General features: G+C 52.5%; 9 protein-coding genes across 9 annotated transcripts; 5 read left to right on the top strand and 4 right to left on the bottom strand.

Annotated features, from left to right (window-relative positions):
• Window positions 1–81: 81 nt before the first annotated feature.
• On the bottom strand, window positions 82–1,324 carry N7482_000578 (snoRNA-binding rRNA-processing protein UTP6; the record flags this gene model as incomplete). The annotated part of the gene is made up of 2 exons (XM_056682703.1): window positions 82–1,167; window positions 1,235–1,324. 2 exons carry the CDS (start codon window positions 1,322–1,324, stop codon window positions 82–84), a joined length of 1,176 nt encoding a protein of 391 aa, XP_056546309.1.
• Window positions 1,325–1,630: 306 nt separating this feature from the next.
• On the top strand, window positions 1,631–4,942 carry N7482_000579 (uncharacterized protein; the record flags this gene model as incomplete). Its single annotated transcript, XM_056682704.1, has 8 exons — window positions 1,631–1,669; window positions 1,733–2,279; window positions 2,344–2,470; window positions 2,578–2,616; window positions 2,673–2,757; window positions 2,815–2,860; window positions 2,914–4,721; window positions 4,784–4,942. The coding sequence occupies 8 exons, from the start codon at window positions 1,631–1,633 to the stop codon at window positions 4,940–4,942; spliced, it is 2,850 nt and encodes a 949-aa protein (XP_056546310.1).
• A 2,123-nt stretch (window positions 4,943–7,065) lies between these two features.
• N7482_000580 (uncharacterized protein) lies at window positions 7,066–8,358 on the top strand (the record flags this gene model as incomplete). Its single annotated transcript, XM_056682705.1, has 1 exon — window positions 7,066–8,358. One exon carries the CDS (start codon window positions 7,066–7,068, stop codon window positions 8,356–8,358), a length of 1,293 nt encoding a protein of 430 aa, XP_056546311.1.
• Window positions 8,359–9,840: 1,482 nt separating this feature from the next.
• On the top strand, window positions 9,841–12,944 carry N7482_000581 (cleavage polyadenylation factor subunit CFT2; the record flags this gene model as incomplete). The annotated part of the gene is made up of 2 exons (XM_056682706.1): window positions 9,841–9,989; window positions 10,052–12,944. 2 exons carry the CDS (start codon window positions 9,841–9,843, stop codon window positions 12,942–12,944), a joined length of 3,042 nt encoding a protein of 1,013 aa, XP_056546312.1.
• Window positions 12,945–13,847: 903 nt separating this feature from the next.
• N7482_000582 (high-affinity Cu transporter CTR3) lies at window positions 13,848–14,825 on the bottom strand (the record flags this gene model as incomplete). Its single annotated transcript, XM_056682707.1, has 3 exons — window positions 13,848–13,884; window positions 13,961–14,579; window positions 14,723–14,825. The coding sequence occupies 3 exons, from the start codon at window positions 14,823–14,825 to the stop codon at window positions 13,848–13,850; spliced, it is 759 nt and encodes a 252-aa protein (XP_056546313.1).
• Window positions 14,826–15,245: 420 nt separating this feature from the next.
• N7482_000583 (exosome non-catalytic core subunit SKI6) lies at window positions 15,246–16,155 on the bottom strand (the record flags this gene model as incomplete). The annotated part of the gene is made up of 2 exons (XM_056682708.1): window positions 15,246–15,753; window positions 15,860–16,155. 2 exons carry the CDS (start codon window positions 16,153–16,155, stop codon window positions 15,246–15,248), a joined length of 804 nt encoding a protein of 267 aa, XP_056546314.1.
• A 396-nt stretch (window positions 16,156–16,551) lies between these two features.
• On the top strand, window positions 16,552–19,694 carry N7482_000584 (putative DNA excision repair protein (Rad26L); the record flags this gene model as incomplete). Its single annotated transcript, XM_056682709.1, has 2 exons — window positions 16,552–16,918; window positions 16,939–19,694. The coding sequence occupies 2 exons, from the start codon at window positions 16,552–16,554 to the stop codon at window positions 19,692–19,694; spliced, it is 3,123 nt and encodes a 1,040-aa protein (XP_056546315.1).
• Window positions 19,695–20,054: 360 nt separating this feature from the next.
• ssuA (RNA polymerase II subunit A C-terminal domain phosphatase) lies at window positions 20,055–20,843 on the bottom strand (the record flags this gene model as incomplete). The annotated part of the gene is made up of 1 exon (XM_056682710.1): window positions 20,055–20,843. One exon carries the CDS (start codon window positions 20,841–20,843, stop codon window positions 20,055–20,057), a length of 789 nt encoding a protein of 262 aa, XP_056546316.1.
• A 653-nt stretch (window positions 20,844–21,496) lies between these two features.
• On the top strand, window positions 21,497–22,321 carry N7482_000586 (nicotinamidase; the record flags this gene model as incomplete). The annotated part of the gene is made up of 2 exons (XM_056682711.1): window positions 21,497–21,577; window positions 21,659–22,321. The coding sequence occupies 2 exons, from the start codon at window positions 21,497–21,499 to the stop codon at window positions 22,319–22,321; spliced, it is 744 nt and encodes a 247-aa protein (XP_056546317.1).
• Between the last annotated feature and the right edge of the window lie 338 nt (window positions 22,322–22,659).

The raw sequence follows: 22,659 nt of genomic DNA on the forward strand, positions 1-22,659 counted from the left end.
ACCTAGGACAGTTTTGATTCACTCCCCGACCAACGCCTTGGAATGTGCAAGATGATTTCCACGTACGCCAAAAACAAAAATTTACTCCGATGATGCGCGCTCCGCATTGCGCAAGGTGGCCAGAATGACCTTCTTCAGCGAAGGATCCAGGTCCTCCGTCTCTGCAACAGGTTGCAACCAGCTCACCACCTCCCGTGCCAGGTCGGGGGTCAGAGGCGACTCTTTGAGACGGGCCAGCGAACTGCCAAGGACTCGTGGGAACTCCACCGACGTGATTTGAACACCCACGGTCGGGAACTTGATGTAACAGATCTGCGTACGGGGGCTGGTGGGCTTATGTGCCCGCATCGTGTCCACCACGTGCTCGAGAATTGTGCGCAGACACGGTGCATCCCGGAATTCCAGCACCATCTCGTAGAACTCGGCCCCAAATTGGTCGTCGTTGTGGAAATTCTTCATGGCGGCATCGAAGATGGCCATGGGGATCGCACCGGTCAGTGCCGGTGTGGCATTCAGGGTTTGCAGTGCTTCCTGGTCGACTTCACTATCGTTACGGGTCGGGTTGATGTCTTCGCCGGTGATCTCGGGGAGCGCGATCATATCGGCGTCCTTGTCATCCGCAGCCTCGGGAGTCTGTGTCGGCCGTTCCTCGTCCAGTCCCAATATCCGTTGACGAGCAACCAACTTGGAGATATAGATCAGCTCCAACTTGGCATATTGGATCCAAAGATTCCTTGAGCTCTTGCAGAACCGGAGACCGCGCTGCATATAACTCCGGGCCTGGGACATATCTGCATGGTCATCGAGAACGTACTTGGCGGCGTAGACCCATAACTCCGCGCTGGTTGGGTGGAACCGCAGGGCGTCTGTGAAAATGATGGACAGCTTCTTGTGTGAATACTGTTTCCGCGCATATTCGATGTATTGGATCCAGAGGTTGAGATCCCCGTGGAATTTGCGGGTGGCGCGATCGAGGATAAAGAAAATGCGCCGTTGGCCGCTGTGTCCAGCGGACCGGAGGCCGAGTCGCTTTACTCGCTTCTTGCGCAGGGTTTCCAGGTTCATCTCGTACTCGGCATATCGCACAAAATCGACGGATGCCGCACCGCGCGCATTGATCTTGTGCTCAAAGTCGGACCGCTTTTTGACGATTGAGGTGATTTCATCCTAAAAAAAAGCCGAAAGTCAACATTAGAGCACGCGAGGCCTAGAGCCAGTCATTCACGGCACCTACCTTGGTAAAAAGCTTCTTGCGCTCGTACTCCTTGAGCTCGGGCACCGACTTCTCGAGAAAGAACCGTGCCTTGTCTGTGGCGGCGGACATCGTGGTTGTCGTGATCTGCGTTTTATCTGAGAAGAAAAAAAAGTAGTCGGCATCCCGCATTGACCAAAGCACCGACCACGCGGCCCACGCTAAACCACATCAGGCTAATCAGGCAGCAAGGCCGCCAGGCCGCCAAGCCTTCAAGGACACTCTGGAGCACCGGCCGATCCGATGTTTTCCTTTCCTCAGGGGCCCTTGCTCTCTACAAGTCGTTCTCTTCTCTTTCGTTTCTTTACGCTCTTTTCGTTCTTCTTTCCTGGTTTCCTGTATACCGGTGCAGAGAGCTCCCCCTCCCTCTGCGCCGCCATGGCCCCCCGATTCAAGGACGGAGATGCCGTGGTTGCCGTACGTGCCCTGCAACTCACGATAAGATCCCTGGGATAGGCGCTGACTCGCAGTTCATTGCAGATCAACGGCAAATGGATTTCATGGACTCACACTTTCTTCGCGTATGCCGCCTTCTTCAGCGCATTGGTAGTCGGCTGTGCGTTGCACTACCACAAGATCGTCCAGAATGAGCACTACGGCTACCCAGACGAGTGGTTTCCCTCCGTCTCCGCGACAATTGGCGATCGCTACCCCGAGCGATCCTTCTTCCAGGTCTTCATCGCCATTACTTCCGGTCCTCGCTTCGCTCTCGTCTTCCTATGGTATATCCTCACCGCGCGTCCGAACTCGACTCTCCCCAAGATCGTTGCCGGTGTAGGCGTCTTCCGCACCTTGGCATGCGGTGGATGGACTTATGTTACCTCCACCGATGACCATGACTGGCATGATATCTTCATGATCTCCTACCTTGTTGCGACCTTGCCGTGGACGCTGGGCTGCCTTGCGCTCAGCCCCAACAACCGCCGTGCGGTTAAGTACCGCAAGATCATGGCTGGTCTGTTCTTTGGAACTCTGGTGCCATTGATCTACTACTTTATTCAGCATAAGGTCCACAAGGTGCCCGGAGGTAAGTAGTGACTTGGATTCCTCCAACTGCAAACAGAGAGCTTTTCTAATTAACCTTTTCCTAGCTTACACCCGGTACGCCTTCTTTGAGTGGTCCTTGATTTTGTTCGATGTAGGCTTTGATGCGATCACGGTACTCGACTTTGAGGGATTCGAAATCGTGGTGCGGGATATCAAGGGCATCAGCAGAGGGTATGTACCGTGGCTTCCGAAATGACACCCACAACAAATGTATAGTGCCACAAGTTACGTTTGGTTATGAACAAAGACATTTTCTAAATTCGCATTCTGCGCCTCAGGCAGTTGAAGACGACTGCGGACACAGTCCTTGAAAAGGAGTGCGTACTCTCAATAGTCTACCCTCGGCCCCTTCGGAGGCTAACACGTAATATAGGAAGGGCAAGCCTGTGGGCAACACCTTCGGTGAAGGCTTCTTCTGGACCGAGATCATCGATGCCGCCGCGGATGTTTACAATGGGGTATGTCTCTTACATTTTGGAGTTAGCTCACTTCTTTTTGCTGATCATGAATTCTAGTTCGTTTTCTGGACCATTGTGACTGGTCTCCCTGTGCTTGTATGGTGTAAGTGGCCTTTCGCGTCTTTTGCTGAACCACCCCTGTACTAACTTTGACAGACTTCCCTCTTTGGCACATGGGTATTTCGGGCTATGAGGTTGCGATCATTGCTGTCGTCTCGCCCTTCTTCTTCGTCATCCCGTCTCTGAGACAGCTCGCGGTTAAGAACCTACGACTCCTCCATCTGATCTCGCTGTCCGGTCTTCTAGCCTATAAGTTCCAGAATCCTGCTCACCGTCTCTTCGTGACTGCCTTTGCTCTCGCAATTACGTGTGCTGCATGGACCGCCAGCTTCTTTGCTGAGCGTGCCAATACGCCACGTCTGGAGGCCCGCATCATGGCCTGGGGTATTGGTCTGGTCATGTCTGTCATTGCCAAGTTCGCTTGCTCGACTAACAACCCTCTCTGGCCCGTCATGCACGCTGACAACGGTGGCTGGAACAAGATTGGCCTGTTTATCGCCATCTTCGCTGTTCTGCGCTCTCAGCGCCCTACTACCACTAGTGGTGGTGAATATCTCCCCGCCGGTGGCAAGAAGGGCTCTGCTCTTCTAGCTGGTGTTGGCTTTGGCGGTCTTATGTTTGCGATCGTCTCGCTTTTAACGGACTCCAGTACTATGATCTCCTGGGTCTGGGAGGGATACCCTGTCCGTGGCCCTATCGCTGTGCCGCACGGTGCTGTGACGATCTTCGTTATGGGCGCTGGCTTGATTTATGGTATTTTCCACCCTGCAGTCTCTGGTAGCTGGACGGCCTTCGGCCTTGGATCTGTTGGTGCGGCTCTCCTTACCTGCTACCACCACTGGACTGGATACTATGGCGCCCTGATTTTCGCTTTCTACATTATGGCCGTGGCTCAGGTTCTAATCACTTCCTGCGTCCGCCACGGCCCTGCCAGCACTTTTGGCATTGGCTTCCTCCTTTACGTCTTCCTCTTGCTCTTCCACGTCTGGGTCGTTGCCTATGCCTTTGTTCCCGGGGGTCCGCTTGTCCGTGAGCACACTGACTGGGTCATGATCACCACCATGCTCTCGGTCGGCGCTGGTGTATTCTCGGCTGCGACCACCAACTCGACTCGCTCCCGCAAGAAGCCCATCAGCCCCAACAGCAAGCGCCAGCGTTCGTACTACATCTATGTCCTGGCCGCGCTGCAGCTGCTCTCCGTCTCTGTGGCTTACCTTCGCTTCCCCACTAACGATTACGTCCCCCACCACAAGGAGGACAAGGTCGTTACCGCCGGTATCTGGACTGTCCACTTTGGACTGGACAACAACATGTGGGCTGCCGAGCGCCGCATGCGCGATGTTCTTGGCGAGCTCGAGCTGGACGTGATTGGCTTCCTCGAGTCCGATAACCAGCGCATCATCATGGGTAACAAGGATGTCACTCAGTATATCGCAGAGGACCTCGGCTACTATGCTGACTTCGGCCCGGGCCCCAACAAGCACACCTGGGGCGCCGCCTTGCTGTCCAAGTTCCCCATTGTCAACTCGACCCACCACCTTCTCCCCTCGCCTGTCGGTGAGCTGGCTCCTGCCATCCATGCTACTCTTGACATGTACGGCGAGATGATCGACGTTGTTGTCTTCCACTCGGGCCAGGAGGAGGATCCTGAGGACCGTCGCCTCCAGTCTGAGTACTTGTCCAAGCTGATGGGCTCGTCCCCGCGACCCTTGATTCTGTTGAGTTACCTGGTCACCAAGCCGCTGGAGGGTAACTACAACACCTACGTCAGCGACGTGAGCGGCATGAAGGACATTGATCCTACTGACTGGGACCGCTGGTGTGAGTATGTTCTCTACAAGAAGTTGAAGCGTACAGGTTACGCGCGTATCAGCCGTGACACTATCACCGACACTGAGATCCAGGTAAGCTACTTGCTACTCTTCCCCCGATCTATGATCTATACGACGACTAACTCGTAATCCAGGTCGGCAAATTCGTCATTGGTGAGCCCGAGTCCGAGGAGGAAGTGCGCGTCCCGGAGGAGCTAGTCCCCGTTGGCCGGCGCTTCCCCGCGCTCTTCCGCGGCGAGGGTGTCCGCGGACACCGCTACCATGTCTTTGACGAGCCCAGGTACTGGCAATGAGCAGTAAGTGGCTGGCAAAGACAATACTGTGCGATTAGGCAGCAAAACCTTGCTTTTTGAGGCAGCTAGACCTCAGGTTCTTATTATGGGATTGAAATAATTTGAAATAGAAGGGGCGGACATTCCAATCTCCTTGTGGCTTGAACGCGAGCAGATAATTAATCCTTTTTTCCTTTTTGATTTGCCGGTATGGCTTTTCCGGCGATCTATATCTTGTTTCTGCTGGCCCAAAATTTCTAGGCTAGGCTATGCTTAGGGTATTAATACCTCTTGTATCCAGGACACCCTCCGGAACCTCGGCCACATGGGCAGCGGTATGGAGATCGAGCGGCCATGGCGCAGGAATGGCCTGCGCCTACCGTAGCTTCGACATTGTATTTAGCTTTCTCGGATGAGGGTTAGCCCAACAACCGAGCAAGGAATCATGTGGAAATTACATCAAAGGCCATGCTGTCTTAATCTAGCTCTGTGATCGTCCTTCCAGCCTCCGCGAAGTCTCTACCCCCGGTAAACAAAGAATGTGGGAATAGACAACGCAATCCCGGCATCTGAAGCAGCCTCTCACTTCGTTTCCATCCAGTAGCTGAACTTTTTCGCCTTGTTGTCGGATGATAAGCTTCTACTTGCAGACCACGTAGAATTGTGTTTCCTCAAGATTAAACAACGAGTAGCTGACTTTGACGTTGGTTTTTGTCCAAACTCTCTGGTCCTGCAGTATTGCGTATGAAGTAAATAGTTGCAAATCCTAGGCTTAATGCATTAGGATCTCTGGTTCACTGGGTGCACTCCACGGTCATCAATCAACCTTCCAGGTACCATCCAGAGTGATCACCTCGATCTCCCCCCTTGAGTAATGTCCACCAAGGAATAGATGGACACTCAGCACCCGGCAATGTACACCAGCAGAGTAGCATACCCGCATTCCAGAATGGGGAGCTGATTTCCTGAACGGACGGTCGTTATTTCTCACCTATAGCACCCTACATTTACCCACCAGCTCGTTTTGCTTTGTCTGTGTGCCTCCTGGTTACGTGATTAATGGCGAATATAGTGACCAGGATCCTAACGAGGGAACCCATCTTGGCTTTCTTTGACCGGGATATCTACCAGGGATTTCTAAACTCTAAATTTCAAGACGAACCAGGTTTTAGACAACGTATGCTATGTACCAGGACAGAAATAGATTAATTCTGCCTCTTTGATCCTTGATGCTGCCTCCCCTTTTCAATCCGGCCTTCAGGCAGCAACCAAATCCCCCTTGGCAAATCCAAGGGTATCTGGAGAAACGTGTCGATCTCTTGAAGACATGCATTATTGGCAAAGCTCCTATGTAAACCTGAGTCTTGGTTGAGGAAAGGGTAACATCTGACTAGAACTACAGGAGACCAGATCAAAAGTCTCAGCCGCAAAACACGGCTGCCATACGTGCTGGCGTGATCATAGGAGCCGAAACACAAGCTGTCTTATCTTGAGAATGAAAATGACTCGTCTCTTTACTTTGTCCAAGGCCCCGTATCTGACGTTGATCATTCCATTCTACAAATGAATTCTTTGCAGCCTATCTTGCTTTAGCTCTCACGGGTTTTACTTTTCCATTATCTAAGGGCTTCTCAAAAAGCTCCTCAGTCTCTATGTTGGCTACCGTGTCTAAATCACATACTCTTCGTCAGGTTTCACTGGACTTCACAGGTGCCACGTCTTGAAATAAACTACAATCCAAAGCTTCTGGAATTTCTTCAGACAAACGATCAATCTTTTCGGATCAATTCTGAACTTCTCGGTGCCGTGGCTGAGTCCTTTCGCCATCGGCAAGGCGGAAGTGCGAGGACAAAGAAACTATTTTTATTGTATATCTATTCCGCTTTTGTTCGAGTGAGTCTCAACACAGGGTGTGGCATGGCTCAAAGCTAATCGGCCCAGAAATTGCAGGACGTTCTCTCCGCTTAAATTCATTCGATTTCTTACAATCAGTTTCCGTTCTTTTGAATAACCAGCCCTTGATCAACTCGCACCGCAGAAGAAACATTATATAGTGAGTATACTCATCTCACCGGCATTATCAACTTATTCGTGCCCATCTAATGATATGTTATATAGAATAATTGGCATCTAAAATTATCGAGATGGCAAAGCGTAAGGGAAAAGCCACGACAGCTATTCCGGCGAAGAAGACACCCGCCAACAAGTCCGCCAAAAAGGTTGCCGCGAAGACCCCAGGAGCAGTAGGGGCGGCATCCTCGACGAGTGGTCCGCCACCGAAGAAACAAAAAACAGCAAAAGGCTCGGTTGCAATACCGTTAGTGGGTTCACGATATCCAAAACGAGGAGTGCATGCGCCAGAGTCTCCGCCTCCACCCGAACCACCAAAGGTTTTGGGCCTCATTAAGCCCCCTCCCAATGTTGCTGCAGCTGGAACTGCCTTACAGTTCCCCATGCCAGCGAATCTTCCTGTAGGCCATCCCACTATCTATTACGGAGAAAACGCACCTTTCCCTCGTTGGAGAACCCTCTTGGACTTTCAGGCCCCCAACCAAGATCGTGAACAGAACTTGATCAGAACACATCCCCAAGAAACCATCATTCCAGGAGTGTCACCACTTTCCCACCCACGGGCTTATGACAGGTTCATAGGGCTAGGAGGTCTTCGATGGAACTTTGAGCCTGGCCCGCCGACATTTTGGCTCGGCCTGACAGGCCAACAGCTCCACACACACGCTCATCATCGTCTTATAGAGGCACTAGAGAATCCATTCTCTCGACAGCAACTGCGACAGATGATACGGAATGAGCAGTTTGCAGCCCAAATCGCCAACGTCGAGGACCCTTTACCGCCTGCTCCAAGATTGGACCGCGCGGGACCAGCAGGCCCCAACACAGTCAAAGATCGAATTGAGGACTCTGTAAATCGAATTGAGAACAGGGTACAAAGCTTCCCGGGACGCACTACCAGATGCAGGTATGAGCGTCCGGAACTCAACTATCGGCAAGGCGAAGAGAAGCCCGGAAAAGAAGACCTCATAGCTTTGAGATTGATGGCGAACATGAGAGGAACCCTTGGCCCACCAGATTACCAGGCCCCTTCCTTGAATCCAACTGCGAGAATTGGCGCAGCTGTTAAGCTTCCGCCTCCCTCTGCTCTTGCGCCAGCAGCCAGGATGTCTAGTAAGGGCCGTTCAAAGGGCATTCAACAGGGTCCGGGCTCTATCGATTTTAGTTCGGAGGAGAGAATAGAAGATATCCAACGCGACATGGGCCAGGTGATCCCAGAACCTCCCGAGATCGGAATGACACCTTCGGGGGATGTGAGCAAAATTACTCGGATTGGTGAGTACAAATGTGTTTGGTTCATTGTCATCCTCTTAATTCTAAGCATGATGTTGTGTCTTCTCCTGTATTCATTCAATATCATCAGATGATATCATCAAGAATGTGTCAATGCAGCCCTCTGGAGGACGTGCACCTGCGCTGCTCAGCTCTGTGAAGTACCTCAGCTCTATGATCGTCATCATTGGATGTGTATAGTGCACCATGATTGGCTGTCAAGCCTTCAGGGATAGTGAAGGGAGACTGCTAGCAATTCTTTTTTTATGGCCCCTTGCATATCGCCCATCTGTTTCCTATTTTGGAAGTTAGCCTGGATCTGACTTATGATTGAGTGCTCTTGCTGATTTGTCTCCTCACACAGAAAGGTCATCGAAGCGGACGATGGATGAGAATAGTAGCCCATCAGCTGTGGAAGCGCAACCCAGTAAGTCCATGGAATCTTATTCAGAACAGGAGCCGGTTATGTCCCATTGGATATCAGATATTGACAGTTCTGCGCCAAGTGCATGACGTACACAAGGCACAGGCACAGCCCAGGAAGTCTTCACGCTTGCAAGGACGCAGGCGATGCTCCATATCCAGGGAAAACTCCAGGCTCGCGTGAAAAGTCGGAAAGCCCTGAGTCTATCGCGGAGACTTTAATTAAGCTCTCGTTTCCCATCTGGTCAGGAGCTAGACGAAGCTTCAAGTATTTCCGCCTATGCGAGGAGATTAGTGAGAACCCTGAAGAGCGCTGGGAACGCTATCCAAAAGTTGAGGCGTTTCCTCGGGCGAGATCATGGCATTTTGATGCCGGAAGAGGTTGAGCTTCAAGTCCCAATAGGCCTTTCCAAAGTTCCCAAAACTAACAGACCGTTGTCCAACAAGCGACAATACTGAGTCAGGACAATAGAGCGACAAGAGACGAGACTAACACTGAAGATAGGAGCTTAATAGGGGGATTCACATGGAGTCGAAGATGAGAGGGGACTTCGATGTGGGTATAGGTAGGTAGGTAACCGGCTGATTGATAGGTACTGTAGGTGGTCTTGGACATGAAGATATATTTTTGACGTACATTGAGGGGCATTGTTTTGTATTCCATTTGTTTTCTTCCAAGTGGTTTTGGGGTTGTTTTGTGGGAAGATAGTCCCCTAATATGATACGTTTAGGTAGCTTTGATTGAAGGCTTGTTTTATTCATTCAACTTAAAATTTCTACCTGCCTGAATTGACTCTCTTCCCCTACATGATTAACACAGTGTAGATCTCGGATCTACCATAGTTCCGGTCTCCACCAGCGGAAGGCTATTGACACCAGATCACCTGACCATGACAACAAACAGCACAAACACCAGACCCGACAAATGCAGCAGTAACATTGGACATCGAATACGCTCACCCAACTTTGTCCTAGTCCCTCTTTTTTGCGCTTCGATCGAAGAAGAACCACCTTCTAAGCATCATGAGATAATGCATAGCTCCATTATCTGAACGACAAAATCAGTATTCGGCTCGATTGGACGAGTCCTCGTCGCGAACACGCTCGCCCAGATCCAGTCGCGCATGCTCCGTCGCTGACGGCAGGCAATCAGAATGTTCACATTCACACCTTTGCTCGGGGCACAATCGGCTTCCTCCAAGGCATCGCAGTCTATTCTAGAGCTTGATGGTGGCATCAAGATCCTGGTGGACGTCGGTTGGGACGATTCTTTTGACACCCGTGACTTGGCAGAGCTCGAGAAGTGAGCTCGAATTCGCGCTCCTCCACGTCTTGGATAATTTGAGCTGACCCTATATCTCCAAGACACATACCGACTCTGTCGCTCATCCTCCTGACCCATGCGACTCCGGCGCATATCGGTGCCTTTGTTCACTGCTGCCGAACCTTCCCTCTGTTCACGCAAATCCCGATTTACGCGACAAGCCCTGTTATCGCCTTCGGCCGCACATGCTTGCAAGACCTATATGTATCGGCACCACTCGCAGCTACCTTTTTACCAACTGCATCGATTTCCGAACCGGGTGCATCGTCGGCAGCATCCGCAGTAGGCTCGGTGGGAGAAGGTGAAGAGAGCAATGAAGCTGCTGGCAGCTCAGGTCGGATTCTTCTTCAACCGCCGACGACGGAGGAGATTGCCCAATACTTCTCCCTTATCCAACCCCTCAAATACTCGCAGCCTCACCAACCGCTACCGTCTCCGTTCTCGCCGCCTCTGGATGGACTCACCCTCACTGCTTACAATGCTGGGCATACTGTTGGAGGAACAATCTGGCACATTCAGCATGGGATGGAATCAATCGTTTACGCAATGGACTGGAACCAGGCGCGAGAGGGCGTCGTGGCGGGTGCTGCATGGTTCGGTGGCTCCGGAGCCAACGGAACTGAGGTTATTGAGCAATTGCGAAAGCCAACAGCCCTGATCTGCAGTTCCAAAGGGGGTGATAAGTTTTCCGTTTCGGGAGGCCGAAAAAAGAGAGATGATCTCCTTCTCGACATGATTCGGAGTAGTCTGGCAAAAGGCGGCACCGTTCTCATTCCGACAGACACGAGTTCGCGCGTGCTAGAATTAGCATATGCACTCGAGCACGCTTGGCGTGATGCAGCGGAGGGCGAGAAAGGTGATGCTCTTCAAGGCGCGGGTTTATATTTAGCTGGCAGAAAAGTGAATACTACGTTGCGACTAGCTCGCAGTATGCTGGAGTGGATGGACGAGAATATCGTTCGTGAATTCGAGGCAGCTGAGAGCGCTGATGCGGCAGCGGGTCAAAAGACTAGCGGCCAGGGGCAAGACAAGGGAAGCGGAAAAGGCATTGGTCCTTTCACTTTCAAGCACCTCAGGACTATAGAGCGCAAGAAGCGCCTCGAAAAGCTCCTAGCTGAGCCTGGACCCAAAGTCATTCTGGCCTCCAATACCTCTTTGGCCTGGGGCTTCTCAAAGGAATCGCTTAGACGAGTGGCTGAAGACCCCAACAATTTGCTATTGTTGACCGAGTCCTTCCGAAGAACAATGGCCGAAGGAGTGGAGGAGCCTCCGAGCGCAATTTCCCTTGGGGGTGTTATATGGCAGTGGTATGAAGAGCGGGTAGATGGGGTGGCCTTGGAGAAAGGCCCTGACGGAGAACTACTCGAGCAAGTCCACAGCGGCGGCCGAGAGTTGACTTGGACAGATGTGCAGCGAACACCTCTGGATGCCAGAGAGCAATTACTCTACCAGCAATACCTGGCTACAAAACGACAACTTCAAGATACCTCGCAAGCTCGAGGACAAGAAAACCTCGAGACCGCGGCAGATGCTCTGGATGATCGGTCTAGCTCAACATCTTCTGAAGATTCGGACTCTGAGCAGCAAGGCCGTATTCTCAACTTTTCAACAACACTCGCGCACTCGAACCGAAGCAAATTGGCCCTAACTGATGAAGACTTGGGCATCAACGTTCTTCTTCGACGTAAGAATGTCTACGACTATGACGTTCGGGGAAAGAAGGGACGTGAGCGCATGTTCCCGTATGTGGCGCCAAGAAAGAAAGGCGATGAGTACGGAGAGTTCATTCGGCCAGAGGAGTATCTTCGAGCGGAAGAGCGTGAGGAAATCGATATGCAACAACGGCGATCTGACGAGCAGACCAAACTTGGCCAGAAAAGACGCTGGGACGAGGCTACTGGAACCAATGGACGGAGGCTATCTGCCGGTGCTGGTGGGCGCAAACGCCAGCACATGGCCAACGGGCAGAGAATCGAATTGGGCGCCGCGGATGACTTCAGTCTTGCTTCAGATGGCGAAGGTGCTGATGTTGCTGTATCCTCGGAAGACGAGGCCGACGTGCAAGCGTTTGAGGGCCCAGCCAAGGCCGTATACAGCAAGGAGTCTATCACGATCAACGCTCGCATCGCTTTCGTTGACTTTATGGGCTTGCACGACAAGCGCAGCTTAGAGATGTTGATCCCACTAATCCAGCCCCAGAAGCTGATTTTGGTCGGCGGCATGAAAGACGAAACGTCAGCGTTAGCGGATGAATGCAAGAAGCTTCTCACTGCTAAAGTTGGCGGTGATGTTTCGACTTCTGTGGCGGATGCCGCTGCTATCATTTTTACTCCCGCGAATGGAGAAGTCATCGATGCCAGTGTCGATACAAATGCCTGGACAGTGAAGCTGAGCAACAGCCTCGTCCGACGTTTGAACTGGCAACATGTTCGGAGTCTTGGTGTGGTCGCTCTGACCGCACAGCTTCGTGGACCCGAGCATCCTGAAGAGGATGAGAATGCCGACGCCGACGTTGCTGGCAAGAAGATGAAGCTGGTCAAGGATGAAGCGGCTTCTTCGGCAGTTGCACCAACCATGGACACTGTGGCCAAACCCGTTGAGAAGTCCGAAGCCTTCCCTGTCCTCGATACGTTGCCAGCCAGCATGGCCGCCGGGACCAGGTCTATGGCCCGCCCCCTCCACGTCGGTGATCTTCGTCTCGCTGATCTCCGCAAGCTCATGCAAGCAGCTGGACACATCGCTGAATTCCGTGGCGAAGGCACTCTTCTCATCGATAAATCTGTCGCTGTACGGAAGTCCGGGACTGGCAAGATTGAGATTGAGGCGGCGGCCCAAGCGGCAGCGAACCAGGCGGCTCTTGGGCGCAACGCTGGTAGCTTCCTTGCTGTGAAGAGAAAGATCTACGAAGGCTTGGCTGTTGTGGCAGGAAGCTAAACGGCATTACATGTATTATTACACTTATAACTTGACTAGCACTAAAGCATTTAATTGCATTGTGAAGTGAATTTTCTATTGGCAGATTTGAGAGAAAAAAATGGCCTTTTGGTTCATGTAAAGGTTCAATGCGTGTAGTAAAGATTCATGCGTCTCTTCCAAAGCCAGCCAGACAATGAAGACGATATAGGTATACCGGCCGATGTTTATGAGAGCCACAGGGAGGCAAAACTGGTTCAAGTGTATCCGAGATTGGCATTCAGCACTTGCTCCGAATATCCCTCCCATCTTGCCCTTCACACCGGATGGGTCCTAATACCATTTTGCATCGACAGAGCGTCAGCATATGAGTAACGAAGTCATTAATTTGGTGTCAGGTGAAGATCCTCCTCAAGCCTTATTGATATGGAAAAATTCGACCAGCCAATGGAGGCAATCGAGATTTCTTTGGAAAGTCTTCAGCTACAAATTGTTACCCTGTTTTCGCTCTTTAGTGACAATTCCGAAGCCTGGACTTTGTTTCTTTCTACAAAGATAGGATAGTGCCTTTTAATTCATCTTTAGGTCATGACCAAGGATTGAATGGGCTTAACCTGGTGATGCTGTGTGCAGTCAGTTCGGTCGTTGTTCTACGGTGATGGGATTGGTAGATGTGTCTCGTGCCAAATACATTTTTGCGTTGATATGGGCTAAAAGACAGGAGACTGTATTGTAAAACGAGATATGTACCTGACCAGAAGTGTTGAGAGTGAAGAAGATAAGATTGATGTGCACCTAGAATACGCCAAGAGAATATTGATCATTCTCATTTCATGGGTCGAGGTCTTGTTTTCATTCGGCTCCGCTTCAGAGGGTTGTTTTCTTTCATATCGCTTGAGGATGACCATGGGGACTGCGTTGGGTCTAGCCGCAGCACTTGGTGACCTGAGTCGCATCGTTCCTGAAGTCATCGAAGCCAGATCAGCAAATATCAAATGCAAGTATCAAATGAAGGCATTTCATCCAGGGCTCCTCACTCCTTGTGCAGAGACACAGGCTCCCATGAGAAAACCAGAGAGCCCAGGAACGCTCCGACGAAGATGCAAATAATGATGTAGCCGTTGTAGTACATCGCCAGCAGCATAATCAAGTACGCGACAGCAAACTGAACCATGTGGAGCAGGGCGCGGATCACTTGCTCAACAGGAGAGGGACGATACGACCCAATGGTGTCAGCGTTCGTGCGATGAGCCGCGCTGTTCTCGATTAAGTTGGCATTGCCCGCAGTGATGGAGGTAACATGAGTTTGGCCCGTGAGCTTTGCACCCGACGAATCCATGCCAGGAATAGTAGTGATAATTTCGTCTTGGTTGACGGATGCAGATGGCGGACAACTGCAGGTGCAATCCTCCGTATTGCGGTGGACAGCAACATCGCTGGAATCACTCGTCTTACCCGTTGGATACTTGGAAGATATACCGGAAATCGGGCTAGACAGGTACATCTTGCGCAGACGAGCTTGACGAAGAATGAAAGCATCATACTCGCGACCCATGCGGCGCAAGAACTCCAAGCACAAGACAAGGCAGACGGTGCCTATGCAGGATCCTGCGAACATACCACGCGAGCGGATATGCCAAGAGCTGGACAGGAAACCTGTCGATGACGCCTGGTTAGCATTCATCCTTGTGACTCAGGAGAAGCATCATACATACAGGCATCAATGGTGAACCAATTCCAGAGCATCTGGTAGCTTCAAATCAGTCCCTGCCCCGAAGGATTTCGTGAAACTAGTATACTAACCGAAATTTGGCAGGTCATGTCAATGCCTCCCATCCCGGGCATGTTCGGCATTCCGGTCAGGTTTGACATGTTCGATGACATGCTTGGTATAGCTGTCATGGTTCGCGTATTCATAGAGTCAGTGTCTAGTGTTGTCGAAGCAGTGAGGGCCGCGGTGTCAGTCAGAAGGCCAAAGTGCGACGATGGAGGGAAGAGGCAAACAGGAAGAGCGAATCGAAGAGACAGAGGATGGAGGTGTTAAAAGACACACATGATCCCCTCTTCTCCAGCTGGAAAGCACCTGCCTGGCGAGGCAATTAGCCTTTTGAGCACATTTTGGGCCCTGAAACCTTGCAGGGAACACCCGAAGTATAAACGAGCGAAATTGAGCAGATTCCCTTGTAGGCCACTCTTGCAATTCAATATTTCAATATTTCAATAGTTCGATATTTTATTCAGTATTCAGTACTCAGCATTGGTAATTTCCTTGACACCAAATGAACGCCGTCAAAAGTGCATGGGTATCAGATTCTCATCGCATTAGGCCCGGCTGGAGCCTTTAATCACCCCCTCCAACAGCTCACGGATCTGGTTGCACCCGTCCATGCCCACTGCCAGCATGGTCTCAATATAGGTATAGTGCAGCTTTGAATCCATCGTCAACACGGCTACCTTCATATCTCCCTCTTCGTCGTCCATATTGTTTTCTCCCACGGGAACCGAGGTCGTAGTACCAACGGTCAATACCGGCAGCTCCTGCTCTTCGGGGAGCGACAAATCGAGCAAGGGGTCGAGTTCGTCGTGTCGTGGGTCCCGCGGTGTGGAGGCGCTGCCGCTCATGCCGGCGGTGCAGCCGCAGAGTAGACCGGGCATGGGAATACCTGCGTCCACGAGTGCCAGGGTGCAGGCATTGATTGCGGCGGCGAGCAAGGAGCCGTCGGCGGAGAGAACGGATACATGGATACTGATCGTGCTGTGTGGGTAGAGATAGGTATGCAGGTGCGATTGGAAGGCAGAGCGCAAGGTGGTTGCGATTCGTGAAGATTGTCTAGGAACGGGCCAGAGTTAGCATGGCTAAGACCAATCTATCAAGGGCCAGCCTCGCTGGCGGTCCTTGGGTGACTCAAAAGGAGGAATTATCATGGGGGATTTACTTGTCACTTCCTCCAGCCCTCCGCTTGCGATCCACACCAGCAAACCCGGCAACGTTCACCTCCACGTCGACGATAGCACCTGCGCTGCCTCCTGCACCGCTGGCGTCGCCACGACGACCCTCAGCCGGACCGTGAACGGAGCACATGATTGCGGTATTGCCCATAGACAGGTATGAAGAGCCGGAGCTGGCAGGGTTCGTGGAGATCTGCGCTTGAAGTAGACGCAGTTCATTCCAGCGGCGGCCGTCCAGGCGCAGCTTAGTCAAAGGGTAAGTTGTTGAGGTATCGAGCGGCATGGTTGCAGATTAATCTTGACAGGGACGTAAGAGGGTATAAGAAAGAGCGGGCTGGGCTCATGAGCAAGCTTGTCAGGCTCTATCCGTAGGTCTGGATGGTGGGATGCAAATTAGCCCACCGCAATTTGATCAGGTGTCGGGCGAAAGTGTCTTGGTGGAACTCACGTCGCTTCGATCGCGCGAGCAGACAAAAGCTGGAATCAGACTCAATTGAGAGAGATCTTAGGGGTGTAGACCGTGGCGATCGTCTGCGGATAGAGGTTGATCGGACGGCTTTTTTTCCTCGCCGATCGGGAATGACATCGCCCGTCGCCCACTTCTCCGCCTTCGCCGCCGGACGCGACTCGGCGCGTCCACCACCATTCGCCAGCTACACTGATTGGCTATGCAGTGGACATGGGACATCACAGAGCTGAGTCCGAGGTGATCATCATCAACTCGGATGACGATGACCTGGAAGTGACGCCCTATATGGGTGCGGACACTCCTTCTAGTACTTACCGTGCCAATCTTGGATGCGCGCGACATGCAGCTCACTATATACCAGACAGAAACCCCGCTTCCATTAAATACGAAGAGCCTACGAATACCCCTGTGCCTACATCCACTCCGAAATGTCTCAAATCCGAAGCTATCAATACTCCGTCGCGCATCATATCGAGTACACCGGTCAAGAACCATCAGGACAGTGACGATGATTTCAACGATGGCGAGGCAGCATACAAGAAGTTCAAAGGGCGCAAATCTCTCAAGCGCAGGCAAAGTGCAGCTGCTACTCGGAAGGCAAAGGCTCCAAAAAAGAACACCAGGACCAAAAGATGGTCGGTCTCGTGAAGCAAGCCCGCGCAACACCGAGGCCCAAGCGGCGGTTGAAGGAATATGGCGATGTCTCATCGGAGGATGAGCTGATGGAGCATACGCTTCCGGGATATCTGAAGCAGCGTAGGGCTCAATTTCACCGGAAACAAGAACATCTCAAGGAGTACGGACTAAAGCTGCCGCCTTCCTACGATGTCGTTCACTTTTCTGATGATGAGCGTCTTGAATATCTGCAGGAAAAGCCATCATTTCCAGAAAGAAAACCTATGAGGGAATACAAGGATATTACGATGCCGTATTCTCTTGGTCTGATTCCTGCTCCAATCGCGCAGTGGCTGCGCCAATATCAAGTGGAAGGAGTCTCCTTCTTGCATGAGATGTTTGTCTACCAGAAGGGTGGTATTCTCGGTGATGATATGGGTCTGGGCAAGACCATTCAAGTGATTGCATTTTTGACCGCCGCCTACGGCAAGACTGGCGATGAGCGAGATTCTAAAAGGATGCGCAAGATGCGCAGATCGGGCGACAGCACTTGGTATCCGCGCACGCTAATTATATGCCCTGGTACACTGATCTCGAACTGGATTTCTGAGCTGCAGCGGTGGGGATGGTGGCATGTCGATGTCTACCATGGCAGCAACAAGGAGCTTGCCCTCGATGCAGCCAAGTCGGGCAGACTGGAGATTCTGATCACCACCTACACGACCTACGTGAGCAATAAAGACTCTGTGAACATGGTCGAATGGGACTGTGTGATTGCGGACGAATGCCACAAGATCAAGGAACGAAAGTCAGAAACCACTCAAGGAATGAATGAAATCAACGCTCTGTGTCGAATTGGCTTGACAGGCACGGCTATCCAAAATAAATATGAAGAGCTATGGACCCTTCTGAACTGGACCAATCCCGGCGTCATTGGACCCGTCACGACGTGGAAAGCGCAGATTGCGGAACCGTTGAAGATCGGACAATCGCACGATGCTACTCTAAATGAACTCAGCAAGGCTCGAAGAACGGCCAAGAAGCTCGTTGAAAACCTACTTCCTCAATTCTTCTTGCGCCGCATGAAGAGTTTGATTGCAGACCAGCTACCGAAAAAGAGTGATCGGGTTGTCTTTTGTCCTCTGACCTGGACCCAGGCAGAAGCCTACGAGAATTTCTTGGATAGCGATATCGTGACCACAATCAGGTATTCCAGCGAACGTTGTGATTGTGGATCGGGGAAGAAGAAAGGGTGGTGTTGTCACAAGTTTGTCCCCGGCACAGACAAGACATGGCAGTCTTATGTCTTCCCTGCTATTGCGGTCCTACAGAAGCTCAGCAATCATCTTGCCATCCTGATTCCCCAAGGAAATGACTCCAGGGAGAAACAAGAGAAGGAAAAAGAGATGCTGCAAATAGCATTGCCTGATCAATGGGAAGGCCTGTACCGCTCCCGAGACTCCATTGTCAACTATGCGAACCCCGAGTTCTGTGGGAAATGGAAAGTCCTGCGCAAGCTGCTGCGGTGGTGGCATGCCAATGGTGATAAAGTCCTCGTCTTCTCACACAGCGTGCGCTTGCTGAAGATGCTGCAAATGCTGTTCAACCACACCAGCTACAATGTGAGCTACCTGGACGGGTCGATGAAATATGAAGACCGCGCCAAGGCCGTGGACGAGTTCAACTCCGATCCAAACCAATTTGTCTTCCTGATCTCCACCAAGGCCGGTGGTGTTGGGCTGAACATCACGTCAGCGAACAAGGTCGTGGTGGTGGACCCGAACTGGAACCCCTCTTATGACCTCCAGGCACAGGATCGAGCCTACCGCATCGGACAGGTTCGCGACGTCGAGGTCTTTCGGCTTGTCTCTGTCGGCACAATCGAAGAGATCGTCTACGCCCGACAAATCTACAAGCAGCAACAAGCCGAAATCGGATACACCGCCAGCTCTGAGCGACGCTATTTCAAAGGCGTCCAAGAAAAAGCAGATCAAAAGGGCGAGATCTTCGGTATGCAGAACCTCTTCGCTTATCAACACGACAACGTCGTCCTTCGCGACATCGTCAATAAGACCAACGTCGCCGAAAGCCGCGCCGGTGTTCAAGTCATGCACTTTGAGGTCCAGGAAGAGGATGAAACCGACTTCACTGGCGAGGGACGCGTCAAAGCCGAGGACGAAGCAATGAGCCAAATCGCCGCCATGGTCCGCGGTGAGGCTGATGCGGACGGTCCCAAATCCGAGTCTAAACCCGCACGCAGCCACGATCCTATCCAAGCGATCCTCGCCGGCGCCGGCGTCGAATACACTCACTTGAACAATGAAGTCATCGGCTCCTCCCGCGTCGAAGAACGCCTTAGCCGCCGCGCCGAGCAAGTCACCAACGACCCCGACGCAGACTTCCAGATCTTCGAGCCCTCTCAAATCGCCGACGCCGTCGATTCTCTCTCATCCCCTCGCGATCAACCCCCGCTGCCCTCTCTCTTTCGGGGCCCGCAGGGCAAGATCGTCCGGTTTCAGTATCACCCGCCTGAGGATGTGAAACGCCGCCAGTTCTGCAGCATGGCGCGGCGGTTTGGATATGCCGATGCCACGGAGTTTGCACTTGTCGTGGAGAATATGACGCAGGCTCAACGGAGGGGGTGTCTAGATAAGTGGTACCAGGAGAGGAGAAATGTTGTGCTCTCCAATGAGGAGAAGCTAGCTGTGAAGGAGGAAGAACGTGCCCAGGGCGGGTAGTCAGGTTTGATCCAAAGGAAAATCTCCTAGGCCCGCTTGTGATGATCGGGTTTTTGCTTGATGGAGGTCTGTTATAATGGTTTAATGGCATGGCGTTGGGGGATGATACCCTATTGGGATTCTTTTTGAGGTATTCTACGTGGACTGCAGTGCTTGACACACAATCAACTACTTTTTTTGTCCAGTGCGATAAGACAGTGAAATTTGCAGGGTAGACTCTTCTATGGATCCGTGGTTTCGATATCCAGGGAAACAATCTGCACTTAGGAGATTTGCACTAGATTCACTCGAGAACAAAGTCTGGCATCAATGGACAAGGGGTATCAGAGAACAGGGACAGGGACAGGGTAAGAATGGCGGCTACAGCCAGGCCAAAGTCCACAACGCCGGCAAATTAGGATTCTTCTCCTGCCACTCCGCCAGGATTTCCGGAACGCTCTCGTCGAAGCTCAGGCGGGCGGCGCCAGCTCCATTCTCCCACCCCTCCGGCCCATGCGTGTTCCGCTGCGCAATGGCCGCATCATTCAGACGGTTGGCCAGGTCCAGGATGGCCTTCCCGCCGAGCAGCGCCTCCTCATGATTATCCTTGATATCGATATTGAACACGTGCACAGGGCGGTTCAGCGTGTTGCCCTTGTTCATCAGGTCATCGACCACAGCATCCCAGCAGCGCTCTTCACAGGTAATAATGACATCGACGACGCCGCCCTCCGTGCCCAGCGCGCCCTTGTCGCCCTTGGAGACATGGTCCAGGCGCGGGAGGCCCGGCACCCAATCCTGGAAGCGCTCGGGGCCCCATTTCAGATTGCGGTTGCGGTCGAGCATGTTCAGGATGCCGTTGTTGCGGTACAGCCGCTCGTCCTTGCTTTGCAGTTCCTCATACATCTGGTTGTAGGAGGTGGTGTTGAAGCCATACACGTTCGGCTGCGTAATGGATGGCCCCGGCAGGCGGACGAGCGAGCCCGTGCCAAAGGAGATGACCGGGAACGCGGTCGGTGCGGTCGAGAGCCGCAGGTGAGCCTCCATGGAGCGGTTATTGTTGGACGCGCAGACCGTGCAGAACTTTAGCTTCCAGGACTCGGTGGGCGCCTCGGGGTTGCTGGCGACGGCGGCACTGGCCGCGACCATGCTTTCGGTGGTGGGAGGCATCTCTGAGGGGGCGGACTCGGGTGGTGGGGGGAGGAGGGGGGAGGAGTTTGGGGAGTGGTGCTCCCCGTGTTTACATGACGAGGGTCATAGGCCATGGTGGGCAGGGGGATTATATGTAGGAAGTAGGTAGAAAAGTAGAACTAAGAGGATGGGCCCGGCGAGCCGCTAGCAGCCGAATCAGGGAGGCTTGAAAATGGGTTTACAATCTCCTGTTATTGACTAGTCGGGCATTAGCATGGGCCCGTACATGGCATCGACGGCAAGGAGGAGAGACAAGGGTGAGGATCAGGTAAAAAAGCGTATAAAGAGTTTATCCGCATAGCAAAAGCTCAGACAGCTCCAATAAATATATATCATCATAAAGGAAGAGGGGCAGAGGAGAAGAGATTTACTCCAACGTACCTTGCAATTCACGAGCATTATCCAGGGACAATTGGACTCAAAAGACGATGTTGGCTAGGGCCGTAGCCCTTGGGGAGGAGAAGGAAGGCAAGTTTTGCACTTTTGCTGGGCGGCTTCTTTTGAGCCCTTTTTTAGCGCGGCGGCTGACTCAGCAGGCCGAGCTCGGGGCCCCAGTGAGAGCTTCGTTCGCGACGCTCGATCAAGCTGGTCGATGCGATAACCGGCCTAGATTGCGCAAACCCCTTGACACGATGGAATTCAAAGGGAAGGACCAGGAGCCCTTTGTGCCTGCTCTGATCGTGGTGGATATGCAGGAAGACTTCTGTCCACCTGTGAGTCTGAATAATCGCGGACGATAGCTCGAAGCTCGGACTTGCTGATAGGCAACTTGTCACGATGCTCGCCGGGTATAGACTGGATCTCTGGCTGTTCAAGATGGCCGGAGTATTGCCCCGCTCATCAACGAGCTCCTTTCAGAGCCGGGGTTCGTGACGCGCATCGCAACCCAAGACTACCACCCCGCCGACCACATTTCCTTCGCCAGTAACCATCCCCCGCCAAACAACCGACCCTTCGAATCCTTCATTGAGATGAAGAACCCAGCACCACATAAGCACACCGAAACCAAGCTGCAGCAACTCTGGCCCGTCCATTGTCTCGCTGGCCGTCCCGGGGCGGAGATGATCCCCGAGATTGACACGGATCGCATTGATCTGTTCGTCCAGAAAGGCAAGCACCCGCAGATTGAGATGTATTCTGCCTTTGCAGATGCGTTTGGAAATCTGGATCCCGCGGTGACGGCGCAATCAGTCAACGTGGAGCTCGCATCTGTGCTTAGGACAAAAGGGGTGACTGATGTCTTTGTCGTCGGGTTGGCGGGGGACTACTGCGTGAAATGCACAGCGATCGATGCCGTCAAGGCTGGATTCCGCAGCTGGCTCATCGAGGAGGGCACCAAGTGTGTCGTGCCGGCTGGCTGGGCGCAGGCGAAGGAGGAGCTTCGGGCCGCGGGGGTGTCGGTGATCCACGTGGATGACGCGGTGAAGAAGCTCGCCGTCGCATCAATTTCACGATAGTTGCCGCAGACTATGATCCTCTGATCCTCTGTAGATCCTGGCAATTGATACTCTCACTGCTCCTCTGCTCCTCCTCCCTTTCGTCTCGTCGTTCTGTAGTTCTGGGTTGATATCAGTCGGCGTGCCGGGCGGAGCGCCACCGGCCGGGTGGATTCCGGTGGATGAATTGCCCCAATGATCGACATCAGATCACCGGCGTGTTATTTCAAGGGCATTCTCCCCTTTCGGGCTCTCAGATTCTTCCCAGCACTACTGCCTGGTCACGCCCCCAGGACGTTGGACTCTCGGCTTTGTTTCTACAACCTCTACGACTCGGCGCAAGCAACTCGTCCACGACC

This window comes from Penicillium canariense, assembly GCF_028826845.1.
Source record: "Penicillium canariense strain IBT 26290 chromosome Unknown utg000001l_segment0_segment0, whole genome shotgun sequence".
Lineage (NCBI taxonomy): Eukaryota > Fungi > Ascomycota > Eurotiomycetes > Eurotiales > Aspergillaceae > Penicillium > Penicillium canariense.